The following is a 16,805-nucleotide window of genomic DNA, read 5'->3' on the forward strand; positions in this document are numbered from 1 at the left end:
CTACGTCCTGCCCCCCTTCTCCCCATCAAAAAACGCAACCAACCACCCAATCGGAACCTTCCCCACCGGCTTCGGCATGGGCATCTTCACCTGTAACCCCTCCTGACTTTGCTGGTGCCTCCTCAACAACAAAGGGTCCACAAACTTGGTCCCCCCTCCTCCAAGACCACCGCTTATCATTCCGTCTCCCGTCCCAATGGAACTGGTACCAGAGGAAAGCCGCTCAGAAGAGCGGGACCTCAACTTCGGTTTTAGCAGTGCAGTGGTCCCCATGGTAGGAGCCTGTGGAGGGAGGAGGCTGGCGTACTCATACGCGCTCTGTGCCCTGATCCGACGAGTGGACGGCGATGGGGAGGTCGTGGCTGTGGACTTGTAATCGCCACCCCCAGGTCCACCAGGCGATATCGAGTTTGAAGTGGTGGAAACCAAACTCCCATTCGCGTTCTTGAGCTTGATGCCGGAAGATTTGCCGATGGTCTCTTCACCTTCTCCGAACTCTCCTGCGCCTTCCTCCTCCTTCTTCTTGTCGTCGTCATCGTCCCCTACGGGAGAAACGGAAAATGACCCCCCAATCACACGGGAGTAGGACCGTGGTGTGCCTACCCTTTTCAATAAAGGAGCAGTAGAAGGTAGATCCGTATGGGTATTAATGTTCGCATTGGTATTGGCGGCGGTGGAATAGAACAAAGAAGCAGCATTCGAGGAAAATTCGTCCTCATCAGGCAGCGCGGTTATCGGCCCTCCAAGCGCAACGGTATACCGTTTCCTCGGCGTGGGGCTTACACTCGTTTGTCGTTTACCAGCAGCCGATTTCGGGGGTGGCAATCCTTGTGTTCCTCGTCCTTTTGCTGGTGCGGGTGTTGGGCTGGCCGTTCGGTTGGCAGAAGAAGAGGCAGGAGCGAACTTGGGTTGAGCAGGCGGGACGGCGGCCTACCCGTACCGGAAGCCAGCGAGGAAAGTGAGGTGGTAGAGTACGAAGCACCTGGTAGTATACCCAGTCCTGAGGATAAATGGAGGGGTAACCCCGAAATGGCCGTAGACAAAGGCCTTCATAGCGGAACTAATCGACGAAGGTGGAGAATTACAGGGGAGAACGTGTCTGGCGCAGAAGAATAATCTCCCGTGGGGGAAGGTAACCTCGTGCCCGACTCTTTCCTCTTCGAAGTCTTCCTGAGATGGTAGATAGGCGTGCTGGGTGCTGATGGAGATCCTGTCAAGTGCGTTGCAATTGAAGAAGTCGGATGTGAATGCGTGACGATGGAGGACGTGGTTTGTGTTGCGACCAACATTGATACAGCGGCGGACTGCGTTTTGGGTTCCGCAGAGAGGGTGCCGTTGCGATTTTTGCCATATCCCAAAGCAGTTCCCCTAATCGGCTTTGGAGCTCGACGACTTCGTCCCGGAGGTTCAGTTATCCGTCGAACCCGCATGCACTCGGACTTGCAATCCTTCTCCTTCACTTTTTCCCTTTCCTTTCTCCCCTTCCTTGTCGACTAACCACCTCTCAACCTCGTTCATCCGATCTTCCAAAGCCCTAACGTGTCCCATGGTCCATTTATCGAGCTTGTCGCAGCGTTTGGCTATCATGAGGAGTGTGCCTGGTAGATATGAACTGGGCATACAAAGGTCAAGCCTCGCGAGAAGGGGGGGGAAGACAACGTATCCGTTGTACGCATGAGAAAAGAAGCCCAGTTGGGTGGCGTAGTCGAGAGACTCGAACGAGAAGAGGTAGGCGAGGGTGGGGAGGCAAAAGGTACGGGGTTCATGTTGAATGAGCGCTGAGCAGGCATGAGCGGGTCTTTCGTAGGCAGAAGCCTACTCTTCGCAGCAGACCACCAACTAGTAGCGCGACCTGATTGTTTGCGAATTAGACGGGAACGGTGGATTAGGCATAGTCTGAGATCTGAAGCCTGAGGGGCGGTGGAGGGAGCGTCTCTCCATCGTAGCCAGCGCACAATCGTCAACGGGTCTCCTTGCCTGGACCTCCCCCGAGTATAGCTTCCCCCTCTCTACGACTACAGTCGCGTTCCCTCTCCGCTTCAGCTTCCAGCTGCGTCGCGTAGCATAGGTGATCGCGGTGAAATGCCCCCTATGACTGTACCCATTCTTTGGACGAAGTTCGCTGGGAGATGGGAGACGGATGAGGAGGATGATCTGGAACGTTGCTGCCACATTCCTTGGTCGTCTTCCTGGACATCGTCGTCGTCGTCTGAGCCGTGGTCGGACTTGGAGTCTGGATCGACGTCTGTCGAGTTCCCTGGAAAGAACGCGTTGCGGAGTGGGGAAGGTGGACGGGGTGATGGTGACCTTCCTCTAGAAGGCTAAGAGAAGGATGATTAATTAGTGGGATAGTCGCGATCTGATGTTATCCGAGACATACATTAGAAAGACAGCCAGCAGACATCCTTCGTTGATGTCGGCCATTCAAGCTCCACGGTACTGGTGCTGGGAGGTGAGAGTGGAACTATCATTCAGTCACTTGGAAAGGCCCCCATATGTGGGACCCAGTGGTGAGATATTGGCATGGGTGAGTCGACGTCGTTACTTTGTGTTGTCTGAAAGGTTCCGTTATGTTTTGACCTTTGCCTGGATTTGCTTCAAAGTTCAACCGCACCTGCTCATGTCAGTAAGCTTTATGCGCGAAAAATGCTCCACTTCGTACTCACGCGCTCGAACGAAGGACAAGGAGATGTCAAGAGCGTTCAGTCGAACGGAACGTGGGTCACACCTGGGTCACATTCATCTTCAAGGACACCATGACTCATTCCATCTCATAGTCGTAACTCCAGAGGGCTGATCTATAGTTGCAGTGTTCTTCGTGCCCAGTGCTAGTGAGGACGCACAGCAGTCTGACTAGTTCCGAGTGATATGCGACCGGAGATCATCTCAGGGTGAGTTCGTGCTTTCTCTTCTCTTCTTCTGGGATCTGAACCTGTTTCCACTCTAGCTTCCTGCGTCGGCGGACCATCGAAGTCGACAACTGTATCAGTTGTCCTTCCTTCCCCTTAATTTGCTCTCGCAGAGAACTGGCCCTATAACGCCGATTATTCTTCAGTCACCCTCCCGACGTGAACCATGCTCTTCCTTCCCCTAAGTAATGGCTTTTTCGCAGAGGACTCGCCCTATAACGCCGATTACGTTATACTCAGGTGTGCAAGAGGGTCGCCATCTTGTGGCCCACGCAACTGGATTCATTGCAGTTGCCATCCAGGCCGCTTAACCTTCAACCCTACGACCCACGGAAGTGCCATCGCATCTCCCAGACTCGTCAATGCCATGTCGCCCTAGATCTTTGACCTTCAGTACGCAAAAGTTTTAACGACCATCTTTAGCCGCCGCCTTTCCTACGTGTGCCAAGTAAACAACCAGGTTCTGAAACTTCCCCCTCTATCGTCATCGTGCCCTCTTTCTCGTTGTGGTCCGCTCGTGAAACCGAGAAGACACGGCGTATTTCAATGGAACGTCGCGATGGAAGGGGAGGAAGTGGGTTCTTCGACTAGGATGTGTGCGGATCGTTCTATAAGTACGCTTCTCTTCTCCCCTCCCTTTTTTACAAAAGACTTTGCTGACACCGGCATACAGACCTACAAAGTCCACCCCGTTCTCATTTGCTCATGTCCTCTTCGACTCTATTCCACAAGACAGGCAAGGGTTAGCGCTCACCGCTTTCTCCGACCTTCTTTTCCCCTTCTCATACTCGTGGCCAGCTCTGGGCTGCTGCACAAGATTCGTAATAGCTCGAAAGAAAGCCCTTGGTGGTTAACTCCGAGCGCATGGCCGAGCGGAGTATAGGCTAGTGCAGAATCCCGCCGTATGTGCTTCCTCGTTCTTACTTGGATGGAGGATAGCAGAGAGAGAAACGGTTTCGGGATATTGGGTGTGGCGATCAAGAGCGATGATTGTCCTTGTTGGTGGCGCTCTTTTTGCAGAGCCGCCACGCCCTGTGTCGTCCTTTCGACCGGGGTAAGCATTCGCTTCCCTCGTTGTTCGATCTTTCAGTATTCAACGTTCAATTTCCATCCCCTGTAGCCGCTACCTCCACCTCCGTTGGTGATCGATGGAGGATTCGACTAGCCGCTTACCCTTTCGGTTTGTGCGTGGAATTAAGAACGGCCGTTGACAAAACCTTGTGCTGTGGAGTTCCTATCTGCATGGTAAGTCTCTCGAATTAGTTCCTCGAAGATACGAACAACACCACCCCTTTGACAGAATGACTACCCTTATCAACGATCACGAAGAGCCTCCGGCTTGTTGAAACGACTTTTGACTGCAACTATCATCGTGATACTGGTGCCTTTCCTTTCAACTGGGCCATTCACGCTCGCAACGTGACTCTTCACCCTCCTGTGGTCCGTCTTCTTGGTTCTCCCTTTCTGTCCTTACTCATCCATCTTGTCACGGTGTCTGCTCTCAGCCGGTCACAATTTACTCTCTCTCCGTTTGTAGGGTATGGAAGTTTCCAACTTGGGTTAGCGTTTATTCGGGAGGTCGTAAAACAACTTACTGTGCAGAATCTACGCAGAAAGACCCATGGGCCATCTGTAGCATGCCGTATCGTGTACAACTCCCGCGCTACATACAAAACATGAAATTCTGTTTCCGCGACAGAGGTTATATGAAACTTGTAGGAGTAGGAAGTAATAGCAAATCAGTCAAACGTCTTGGCTTTGCCGACGTTGAAGCTTCAGAGTCGCGTGTCAAACCAGAGACTGGGGCTTGCAGCCAAAAAAACCACTACACCATCGAATACCGCTACCAAGATCTAGGCTGTACCAGACGTTACGCCCCTTCTCCTTCCCGTGGAGCAAAAGCAGAGCATACATACGCACCCCAAGCAAACCTGTGGACAATTGTCGTGAGCACTAACCCGACGCATGCGAAGCATCCAACTATGACCGACCTATGCGCAATAGCCACGCCTCCCCATCCTCCATGGAAGTCGGCGTCCGCGCGAGAAGAGACGACGACCCTCCGATGAGTATGGTGTTTTTCACCCTAGGGCCTTGCCCTTGGTAGTTCGTTATTGGCCGGAGAAACTATTGAAAAAGAAGGCAGGTGTCAGTACCCATCGTCGTCGGCCACGCGTAATCCAAACTTACTGAAGCCAATCAGCGGTGGGTACATCCGTGTGTGACGTTGCGGCAGCCCGTGGCGGCGACGAGCTGCGGATGGATACGCACGATGAAGAATCTATGCGGTGTGAACGCCGAGTTCAGAGGTGATGATTGCTGGTATCACAGGCGGAGATTGGGGCCATTGAGTGGCATACCGTGTATGCCACGACACACAGAGCGTCGGGATGAGGTAACCGAAAAGCTCTGAGTACTGCGCGAGCATTTGGAGGGTGAATGACTGAAGGCCACATAGCTGGGCGCAATCGATGAGACGATCGATGTGTGAGGGGTCTGCCTGCGGCCACTGGCAAAGATTCGATGTTCGACCAATGAGCTCAGTATGGAGGCAAGTTCGTTAACAGGATTAGACAATGACGAAATTTCCTTCGTGAATCGATGCACGAGGGAATGAAGTGGCCGGGTCGTGCGGGTCATGGTGGAGGAAAGACGGTACAAGCATCGAAGTAGGGCTTGCGTTGGGGTTATGAAACCAGAACCTGAGTAACGAACGGGGGAGTTAGCGAACGAAATATCCAATATATGCGAGGTGAAAAGGCATCCAGAGATCGAGGGAGGGATAAGGGTAGGAATGAATAAGGGCGCCGACTTACCAAAGGAGAAATGACCATTATCCCTACTTTCCAGCTCTCCGACTGAGGCTTGCGCTTATGACCAGGTGGACGGCAGTAACCTAGTATGCTATCTTGGAGCTTATCGAAAGAGTATTACCGTCGTCGAGGTGGGCATCGTTAGAAACGCCACGTCTGCAATGGAAAGGCCGTTCAGGGCAGGCGTTGTCGACTTGTAGGAAAGAAATGCTGACGACCAATCCGAGCTAACCAAGTCTCCTCCGTGTTATGCAAAGTGGCTTCGAGCGGGTTACCGGGTGGTAGTCTAAAGATGGAATTGAAGTTAAAAAAGTCGATTGCAATCCTGTTGATAGCATAAACATCCAGTAAACGTTCCAATTTCAGAGTTTCAATTAGCGTACCCAAGTCGTACCAGTAGAGATCTGTGGTTTGCGGTCTTGTACGCATGGCGCTCGTAAACGAAATTAACAGGACCGGAACTGTCACAGAATTGTCAGCATATTAGACTGACGTGGGCAGACGGAAGAAGAGGGGTATGGTTGCGGCACAGAAGGGGAAAACGAGCTAAGGTAGAAAGGGGAGTAAATCTAACGGAAGGAGGATCTCACTCAGAGCCGATTCACTCGAACATCTTTAGCGCATTGCTTTGAATCTCAACAGCTCCCCGCTCTCTGTGGATCGGTACAAGTTGACGAAGGCGGTTATCGGGTTTCATTTTGATCACAGCGGGAGGTCGGGTCTCCAGGCGATGTCGCGACGGGAAGCTGGCCAAACAAAGAAAACATCGACTTGACAAGAACGATTTTGCAAGTAGCAGGGCCCATAGGTGGGTCGCAAGGTAATGAAAGAAAAGGGTGTGTTTAGTCGTCTTTCGCACAGCCACACGCAAAACAAGCACGACCGTGACCACGCATCTTCCTTTCGTTCGTCCCTTGGAGTTTCAATTTCCCTCAGTCTTGAGAGGCGTTCGTCGTTTTGCTTCTCTGGCACACTTTTCAGTTGGCCACCATCCTTGTGACCTGACTTGACGCCGAACCACTGTGGGAGGCAAGTGGGAGGGACCTCAATCAGGAACGTCAGCTGACGGTGTGAAACGGTCCGTTACCCATTTTGAAGATTGACGCCGCACAGCATCGATTCTCTCTTCTGAACCATCATGTCTGATCCTAGTAACCCCCGCGAAAATCGTTTGAAACGCAAGCTCGAGGAATTGCCCGGCACAATCGCTGACCACCCACGCAATAAACGCTATGGTAGTTTGAGGTTAGAGGTCATGATCTCGCGCTACTAGATAAATATTAACGTGAATCTGTCAGCCCCAGCTCTGCCCCGCCTATGTTGATAACTCCATCTTCAACCATCAGTGCAGCGGACGTAGCCATGGCAGGCAGCAGTAAGATACATTTTAATCTTCCTGCGTCGAAGTGAGCATTGATTGCTCATCAAATCAAATTTCCAGGTGATCAGGTTGATGTTTCCGGGGGTGGAGCGCTCGAGCGCTCGCAACAAGTTTTACCTATCTCCAGTGGGTGGTCCTGCATTACATAACCCCAAACCTCTATCATTCATTGTTGGTAACACTGATATAGATATCATGAGCTCTTACCTGCCTACCACTCCATCAATCACCCCTGTTCCCGAAATGACTGTTGCCTGTGAGATACCCCTCAATCTCTTTGCCATAAAGTTCATACTAACCTTCATTAATTCTTATCTCACAGTTGATCAGATTGAAGGTCCTGTGCAAGGAGCTGCTGATTCCTTGCAACACCCTTCTCCTATCTTGACAGGTTCATGCTTGCTTCAAATCTCTATATTCTATTTCTGATAACACTGATTAGATTTGCTAGGTTCTGGCATGCCTATCTCACTATTCATTTCTTCTGCATTGAATGCAGAACTGATACCAACCGGTCAGTACTCTTATAAATATAGTTCAGGCTTGCTTAAAAGTGACAGACCATGCAGAGTTCTCAACAAACATTCAAGCTGACATTATAAACAACATTTCAGCTCAAAATGTGATTGCAGGCCCTAACCATGGTTTGTTGTATCTGGATCATCACATTTTATTGTTTTTGCTTATATTCAAATAGGTATCATCAATCAAGGTAAGTAGTAAGAAAAGCATCATATTCATCTTAATGTTATTTGTGATTGGTAGGTGTGGACCCAAATATTCGAATCACACTTGAGATGATTAGGGATGACCAACTGGGTATTATTGTAGGTTCTTGTTGTGAATGTGTAGTTGACTTCATTTTTCTGTTACAGTGGAGAAGATTTATAACTGGCTTTGTCCACCCAAGGAGTCTATTAACTACAATGCTGCACATGCAATTCTGGAGAGTCAACCAGACACCTGTCAATGGTTTCTCAAAGGAAATACATTTTATGGGTGGCTCAAACAGCCTGGCTTTCTCTGGATCAAAGGAAAATGTAAGTTTTCTGTCAAAATTGATAAATTTATACATTATTGATGGTCTATCCAGCTGGCTCTGGGAAAACCATTTTAAGGTTGATTACTTCAACATTTTTATGAAATTAAATTAAATTTTCTCTTTACAGCTCAGCAATAATTCACAATATTCTTGAGAGATTTAATTCTGCTACTGCATATTTCTTTTTTGATGGGAGAGACTTACAGAAGGATTTCCAGCTGCATGATAAACTACTGCGATCACTCATCTGGCAATTCTCTCTGAAGTGTGAGGGTAGACTGCCTAAAGTCTTAGTGAATCTGTATGCTGGCTGTGGCAATGGCCATAAAGAGCCAACTCTGGTTGATCTGCAGAATACTCTTCACATAATTCTTGATGGCTTTAGCTCAACATTCATCATTCTGGATGCTCTTGATGAATGTACTGAAAGAGAAAAACTTCTTAACTGGATTCAGACTTTTATTCTGGAGAAAAATAAAAATCTTGGGCTCCACTTGTTAGTTACTAGCCGCCCAGAACAGGAGATTGAGGACAAGTTCAAGTCTTCTCATTATATTGACTTGGTTAAGGAATCTGAGAATCATGATCTTGTAGCCTACCTTGACTATCAGCTTCAGAATGACTCTGACTTGCAAAAATGGGACTCTGACACTCAAGAGAAAATCAAGTTGAAGTTAATGGAACAAGCAGGTGGAATGTATGTTTATTATCAACATTTGAATAACTGAATGATTATTAAATACAATTTTAGGTTTCGTTGGGTTGCATTACAGTTAAATGAGCTGAAAAAGTGCTGGACCAAGGCTGATCTCAAGAAGCAGCTAGCTAATCTACCCCAGGGTTTAGATAAAACCTATGACAAAATCTTGCTGGGAATCAATGAAAAAGCTCATTGCTATGCTAAAACCTTTCTACAGTGGCTGTCATTTGCTGTTCGTCCACTGAGACTAGAAGAGTTGGCTGCAACTGCTTCTATTGATCTTTCTGCTGAGAATGGACCAGAGTACAACTCTGATAATGAACTTCAAGATGTGGAGGATGTCTTGAAAATATGTTCTAGTTTTATTATGAAATCAGAAGGTGTGTTTAGAAGAATAACAGATTGAAATGGGCACTGACTATTAGATAGGCTTCATCAAGCTTTCCCACTTTTCTGTCAAGGAATATCTAATATCCTGGTATATTCAAAGCCATCATGTGAAGCAAGTCAGATACTTCAGTTTCAGTGAGGAGCTATCACACTCTGTCATATCTCAAATCTGTCTGGCCTATCTTCTGCAATTCAATACATCTGAGCCACTTGATATCAATCTGGATCTATCTTCCCCTCTTGCAAAATATGCTGCAGAACACTGGATCACACATGCACATTCTGGTTGCCAGTCATCTTCAATATTTGCATTGATTATGAAGCTTCTGACAGATGAAGACAATGCTTTTGTGAACTGGGTTCGAATTTATGATATAGATACATATGAAATGGATCTACAAAAACATAGGGATGAAATTGATAATCCACTATATTATGCATCACTGGAGGCAACTGAAGAATCAAAGTTTTCATAGAAAGGGAGCAGATGTAAATGCACAGGGAGGATACTATGGAAATGCACTCCAGGCAGCGTCATATGGAGGCCATGAGGCAATTACAAAGCTGCTCATAGACAAGGGAGCAGATGTACATGCACAGGGAGGACACTATGGAAATGCACTCCAGGCAGCGTCATATGGAGGCTATGAGGCAATTACAAAGCTGCTCATAGACAAGGGAGCAGATGTACATGCACAGGGAGGACACTATGGAAATGCACTCCAGGCAGCGTCATATGGAGGCCATGAGGCAATTGCAAAGCTGCTCATAGACAAGGGAGCAGATGTAAATGCACAGGGAGGAGAGTATGGAAATGCACTCCAGGCAGCATCATATGGAGGCCATAAGGCAATTGCAAAGCTGCTCATAGACAGGGGAGCAGATGTACATGCACAGGGAGGAGTGTATGAAAATGCACTCCAGGCAGCATCATATGGAGGCCATGAGGCAATTGCAAAGCTGCTCATAGACAAGGGAGCAGATGTACATGCACAGGGAGGAGAGTATGGAAATGCACTCCAGGCAGCATCATATGGAGGCCATAAGGCAATTGCAAAGCTGCTCATAAACAAGGGAACAGATGTAAATGCACAGGGAGGATTCTTTGGAAATGCACTCCAGGCAGCATCATATGGAGGCCATAAGGCAATTGCAAAGCTGCTCATAGACGGGGAGCAGATCTACATGCACAGGGAGGAGAGTATGGAAATGCACTCCAGGCAGCATCATATGGAGGCCATGAGGCAATTGCAAAGCTGCTCATAGACAAGGGAGCAGATCTACATGCACAGGGAGGAGTGTATGGAAATGCACTCCAGGCAGCATCATATGGAGGCCATAAGGCAATTGCAAAGCTGCTCATAGACAAGGGAGCAGATGTAAATGCACAGGGAGGAGTCTATGGAAATGCACTCCAGGCAGCATCATATGGAGGCCATAAGGCAATTGCAAAGCTGCTCATAGACAGGGGAGCAGATCTACATGCACAGGGAGGAGTCTATGGAAATGCACTCCAGGCAGCATCATATGGAGGCCATGAGGCAATTGCAAAGCTGCTCATAGACAGGGGAGCAGATGTAAATGCACAGGGAGGACACTATGGAAATGCACTCCAGGCAGCATCATATGGAGGCCATAAGGCAATTGCAAAGCTGCTCATAGACGAGGGAGCAGATCTACATGCACAGGGAGGACACTATGGAAATGCACTCCAGGCAGCATTATGTGGAGGCCATAAGGCAATTGCAAAGCTACTTGTAGAGAATGGAGCAGATGTAAACTGTCAGATGCACCCAGAGTATTAGAAAACAGGCTATCATTTACAACATGGAGTAGTGAACATTTCATAGAGGATCTGGATGATACTGAAACAGATATTTTTGATGCTTGATAATTTCAACAAGTGTCAAGGTACTAGCATTCTTGTAGTATTTGTGGAAACAAACATCGGCACAAAGTTTTGTGACTTCAGTAAAGTTTTGGAATAGTATGACATTTTGATATCTGATATTTATTGCAGCTTAGTATATTGTTTTGAAATGGCATTCAATCAGTTATTTGATAGTGAGTGAAAAGTCCTATCATAGAAACCAATCATCAGTACCATCATATCATTGGGAGGGTACTGTATGATTATGATTAACTCTTTGGCCCATTGGTGTGTGACTTATTTTGACCAACTCTTCAGGGCTTCAATATCTGACATGATGTGTGACAAAGAGTGTGATCTCTTCATCTATACCTCAGTTACCTACCCCAACCAACAGGCACTTAATGTTGGGATAGGTCCCACAAAAAATTACTTAAAACATTCCCAGTAAAATTTACAGAGCTAAAGCTCCACAGGCATTGATACAGAGTGTAACATTACACCCATAGAAATGTGAATTTTAGCAATTTCTCCTACAAAACCTTCTACATGGAAACCTATCCTGTTATCAGGGATAGAAAACACTGACTTAATGAGCATGTAACAGAACTAGATTGCATATATGATACCAAAGGTATGAGGAGAAGAGATATGATACAAGGGAATGTGAAAACAGAAGGGAAAAAGAAGTGAAGTCAGAAGTGAAAGAAGGAGTGCCCTATATACCTGAGCCAAAGGGAAAAGGTAAATGTAAACAAAGCAACACCAAATACAGATGAGTGCAAAAAGAATGAAGGTTGGGTCATTAGTTAAAAATACTGAGCAGTTATGCTTATAGAGCCTCCAGAAAATGGTCATTTTGTGCCATTTTCGTCCTTTTTGGCTTGTTTTAGACAAAACAAGCCATTTTCCAAAGCCTCTACAGACCTAACCACTCAGTATTTTTGACTGATTCTTTGATAAGCTAGTTCCTTGTCATTTCAATGTATAAAGTTAGAAATAAACTCCAGAACACAGAGATAGTCCCAGTAAAAGCCATTTCCCTTTGAAAGCTATTAATTTTTGAATTCTATACTTGTGCCTGCACATTAAAACAATATCATTTGTTACCAATGGTCTTGTGTGTGTATGTCAATGGTTATTCAGATGTAACCTAAGGACCATGTTACATGATGATAATATGTAGGCCCAGGCTTCCATGGGTAGGAGCTACCTAATTACATAAATGTCCTACTGTCATGCACTGCTTTCATAATTTCCCATTTGTAACACTAATCAGGGCTTTCAGGGGGGTCTGTGGCCCCTTACAATCATGGAATTAGAACTTGCACACCTAAGAACCAAACAAACAACACCATCCCAATCAAGCATTCACAAAATAGTCTATGTGTTTGTATAACCTAACAACATATATGCTGTGTCAAATAATAAAAGACTACCTTTTAGTGTAGACTCTCTCCTTCCCTTGTTGAAAGATGCTTGCCTACTTGTCCTAATTCAATATTGCATCTAAATATTTGAAGTAAGGGGTGTTTGGGGTCTTCCCAAGGCCAGTGCAGCATCAAGGCCAGTGCCACAGAAAGGCCAGTGCAGTGGAAAGGCTAGTGCAGCAGAATGGCCAACACAGCAGAAACACACTGCAGGCTAAGGCGAGGGGACTGTATGCAATGCCCCCAGGAAGGGGGGTCTGGGGTCTCCCCAGCTGTCATGGCTGGTGCCGCAATGATAAACCATTTTATTTGATACTATAGATGGTGAAGTACATAGTAATAAGTGGAAACATAGCAGTGTGGGAAGATTTCAGACTCCAACCTTAGGTGCACAGGTTCAATGTCCTACAATTGTAGGACCCTCAATTTGCTTCATCAATTCCAGAGCCACCTATCACTTCACCTAGCTCTGATGCCACCCCTAGGTCAGGGTATCACCAGCAGACATTCTTATGGGGGAACCCCCCTGAATCCTGTCAGACTACACAACTGGCCCTAGTTCTTTCCTCAAACAGCAGCATTACACCACCTCTGATTTTTGTTCAGATCTCAATTGACAGATGTGGGGAGTAATTTGACCCTTCAGCTACTTGGTGTTGTTATTCAGCAAGGGACTGGTTTACCAGCCTTGACTCAGTGACATGCACTTCATTTGACAGCCTCACAGCCCATCCCAAACCTTCCAAACTAGCTTCTTTGGTAATATCCTTTTTTTCCAGGACAAGTGGAGTGATGTCACCATGACTTCATTGTGCTCTTACTAGACTAGGACAAGTGTTACAAAATATACAAAACAGTTACCAAACTTCTACTTTAAGTTCTAACAAAACAAGTGTGGTAATTTGGTTTACCATACCAACCCAAACTCAGAGTACTGAGTATGTACCAGTGGTGATAAGTGTTTAAGGTGTTAGTTTTAGTGGGTGTGTGGGTGTTGCTTAGGTGTTCACATAGTCAGTTCATGTGTTTGCACTTTCCACACTTGCACATGTCACAGTCTTCTCAGCATTAGAAAAATGTGTATTTTAGACTATGAGAAAAAGACTTCAAAACCCAATGTGATGTGTGACATGAAGACCTGGTTGTAATTGCACAGTATAAGTAAAGCAAGTCATAGAAAGTAGTGCATGATACCAGTATGTTTAACCTCCAACTCCAAGAGCAACAGCCAGAATCTTTTTGTTTTTGTTTTTGTTTTTGTTTGAATCTTGAAGTGTGTATTGCCAACTTAACCTTGAGATCATACATAGATCATTGGTCACACTTGAGACAGGGCCCAATAAATAATCAGGACAAATCAGGACATATGTACAGTGGCTCAGCAAAAGTGTTGCATCACATGAGTCAATTGAACAACCTATTCACTACACCAATACACAAGAGGAAGCAAAGGGAGTGGGAATTTGCCCATGGATTATGGCAGAAGGACAACTGGCAGGCTGTTTGGTATTCAGATGAGTCCAAGCTCAATCTTTTTGGGTCAGATGGGCAGGAGTGGTGCTGGAGAAGGCCTGGGGAGGAGTTTAGAGACTGCAACACCCAGAAGACAGTGAAGCATGGTGTAGGGAGTGTGATGGTTTGGGGGTGCATCACACCCTATGATGTTGGCTGTCTGCACTGCATTGATGGAATCATGGATGCATCAAAATATGTCAGCATTTTGAACAACAACTTCTTGGGTACCCTATGTGACTACAGTGTTAGGCCTCAGGCCATTTATTTTCAGCAAGATAGTGACCCAAAGCACACATTGAAGCTTGCAAAAGCTTGGTTTGCCTCTAATCACATTGATGTCCTTGCTTGGCCATCTAATTCACCTGACATGAACATCATTGAGAATATATGGAGTCACCTGGATTGCGTGGTGCATGCAAGGAATCCACTACCCAGGGCAGTTAGTAGGAATCACCCAGCTACACTGAGAGCCCCGACAATACAAACAGGCCATAGTTGATGGGGCCTGCTGATGGGCCGATGAGGGCCAATAACCCTGTGTTGATGAATTGGCTGATGTGATCCCAGTATCAAGGTGAAGAAGGGTCGGCCAGCTACATAGATTTATCATAAACCGATCAGTAGGAGGAAGCTGTGCTGGGAAGTCAAGTCCCTGTATTTGTGTATCGGCTGATAGCTAACCAATGCAAGGTTGGCTGACAGTTTTTTGGCTGATGAAAGAAGGCCGGCTGACAGTTTTAAACATTGCTGGGTAGGTGATCGGCCGAGGGGGCAGCTAAGCCATGCAAGATTGGCTGACAGTTCTGAACATTGCTGGGTAGGTGATCGGCCGAGGGGGCAGCTAAGCCATGCAAGGTCGGCTGACAGTTTGAACAATGCTGGGTAGGTGATCGGCCGAGGGCCATCACTTCTGATTAGCAGCTAGGCTATGCAAGGTCAGCTGATATTTCGACTGTGGCCTGGGTTGGTGGTCGGCCGAGGGCCCTCGACTCTGGTTACCAGGGTCAGCTGGTCAGATGGAGATATCACAGAGTTGGCCGTGGACAAAAATGTATGAATATGGTCAGCCAAGGCTTCACCGAGGCCGGCTTCTCAGTTGGGCCTTTAAGTTAGCAGCCGAGCAGAGGCAGACCGGGCAGAACTTACCTCCATAGTTCAAATTTTCAACTTGATCCATAGTAAATATAAAAAACAAGAGCTGCGATCGCTGCAAGTGACTTCTGGGATTCGAACCCAGGGCATACATACATGACGTACACCTCCCAGCGTAACCACTAAGCCAAGCCAACGTTGGAAGACAATGTTGGCCAGTATCTTTTACCTGCCTGCAATTTGAACCCAGGCGTCCAAGCTCGGCACTTGGTAAGTCACCGTTCTCGGCATACGACAACATATTGGTGAAGTACTTTGGCTGGTGCCGAGGCTGGGTGGAAAATAACCGAGCAGACAAGTGAATTAAATTGGCAAAAGTGCCCAGGCTGCGTCTCAGGTAATAGAGCCGATTTAATATTAAATTGGTGAAGTACTTTAAGTGGTGCTGAGGCCGAGTGGAAAATAACCGAGCAGACAAGTGAATTAATTCAGCAAAAGTGCCCAGGCTGCGTCTTGGATAATAGAGCCGATTTACTATTAAATTGTTGAAGTACTTTGGCTGGTGCCAAGGCCAGGTGGAATATAACCGAGCAGACAAGTGAATTAAATCAGTAAGAGTGGCCGGGCTGCATCTCGGATAATAGAGCTGATTTAATATTAAATTGGTGAAGTACTTTGGCTGGTGCCGAGGCTGGGTGAAAAATAACCGAGCAGACAAGTGAATTAAATCGGTAAAAGTGCCCGGGCTGCGTCTCAGGTAATAGAGCCGATTTAATATTAAATTGGTGAAGTACTTTAAGTGGTGCCGAGGCCGAGTGGAAAATAACCGAGCAGACAAGTGAATTAATTCAGCAAAAGTGCCCGGGCTGCGTCTCGGATAATAGAGCCGATTTACTATTAAATTGTTGAAGTACTTTGGCTGGTGCCAAGGCCAGGTGAAAAATAACCAAGCAGACAAGTGAATTAAATCAGTAAGAGTGGCTGGGCTGCATCTCGGATAATAGAGCTGATTTAATATTAAATTGGTGAAGTACTTTGGCTGGTGCCGAGGCTGGGTGAAAAATAACCAAGCAGACAAGTGAATTAAATCGTTAAAAGTGCCCGGGCTGCACTCGGATAATAGAGCCGATTTAATATTAAATTGGTGAGGTACTTTGGCTGGTGCCGAGGCTGGGTGAAAAATAACCAAGCAGACAGGTGAATTAAATTGTTAAAAGTTCCTGGGCTGCACATCGGGTGACAGATATTAAATTGTTGTACTTTGGCTGGTCCGAGGCTGCGTAAAAAATAACATAGCAGAGAAGTGAATTGAATCGGGCATGGGTTGCATCTCGGATAATAGAGTCAAGCTAACATTAAATTGTTGAAGTACCTTAGCTGGTGCCATGTCTTGGTGCGAAGTCACCAGTCAAAATGCCCAGGCTGCTGCTTGTGATTAGATATCAAATTGCTATGCCATGTCTGGATGCAAAATAACCAAGAAAATGGGTGAATTGAATCGGTAAAAATAACTGAGCTGCATCTCGGGTGATACAGCCGATTTAATATTGATTTGTTGCAGTCCTTTAGCTGGTGCCATGGCTGGGTGCAAAATGACTAAGCAGACAAGTGAATTAAATTGGTAGAAATGCCCGGGTTGCACATCGGATAATAGAACCGATTT

The 16,805-nt window shown here is 46.7% G+C and overlaps 2 protein-coding genes across 2 annotated transcripts; both read right to left on the reverse strand.

Annotated features, from left to right (window-relative positions):
• Positions 1-2,424, reverse strand: LACBIDRAFT_335256 (uncharacterized protein; the record flags this gene model as incomplete). The annotated part of the gene is made up of 6 exons (XM_001890130.1): positions 1-903; positions 935-1,060; positions 1,086-1,368; positions 1,499-1,815; positions 2,102-2,321; positions 2,381-2,424. The coding sequence occupies 6 exons, from the start codon at positions 2,422-2,424 to the stop codon at positions 1-3; spliced, it is 1,893 nt and encodes a 630-aa protein (XP_001890165.1).
• Positions 2,425-3,604: 1,180 nt separating this feature from the next.
• Positions 3,605-6,151, reverse strand: LACBIDRAFT_335257 (uncharacterized protein; the record flags this gene model as incomplete). Its single annotated transcript, XM_001890131.1, has 10 exons — positions 3,605-3,629; positions 3,664-3,793; positions 3,834-3,979; positions 4,083-4,147; positions 4,505-4,572; positions 4,830-4,840; positions 5,100-5,162; positions 5,270-5,418; positions 5,726-5,813; positions 5,955-6,151. The coding sequence occupies 10 exons, from the start codon at positions 6,149-6,151 to the stop codon at positions 3,605-3,607; spliced, it is 942 nt and encodes a 313-aa protein (XP_001890166.1).
• Between the last annotated feature and the right edge of the window lie 10,654 nt (positions 6,152-16,805).

This window comes from Laccaria bicolor, genomic scaffold, assembly GCF_000143565.1.
Source record: "Laccaria bicolor S238N-H82 LACBIscaffold_80 genomic scaffold, whole genome shotgun sequence".
Lineage (NCBI taxonomy): Eukaryota > Fungi > Basidiomycota > Agaricomycetes > Agaricales > Hydnangiaceae > Laccaria > Laccaria bicolor.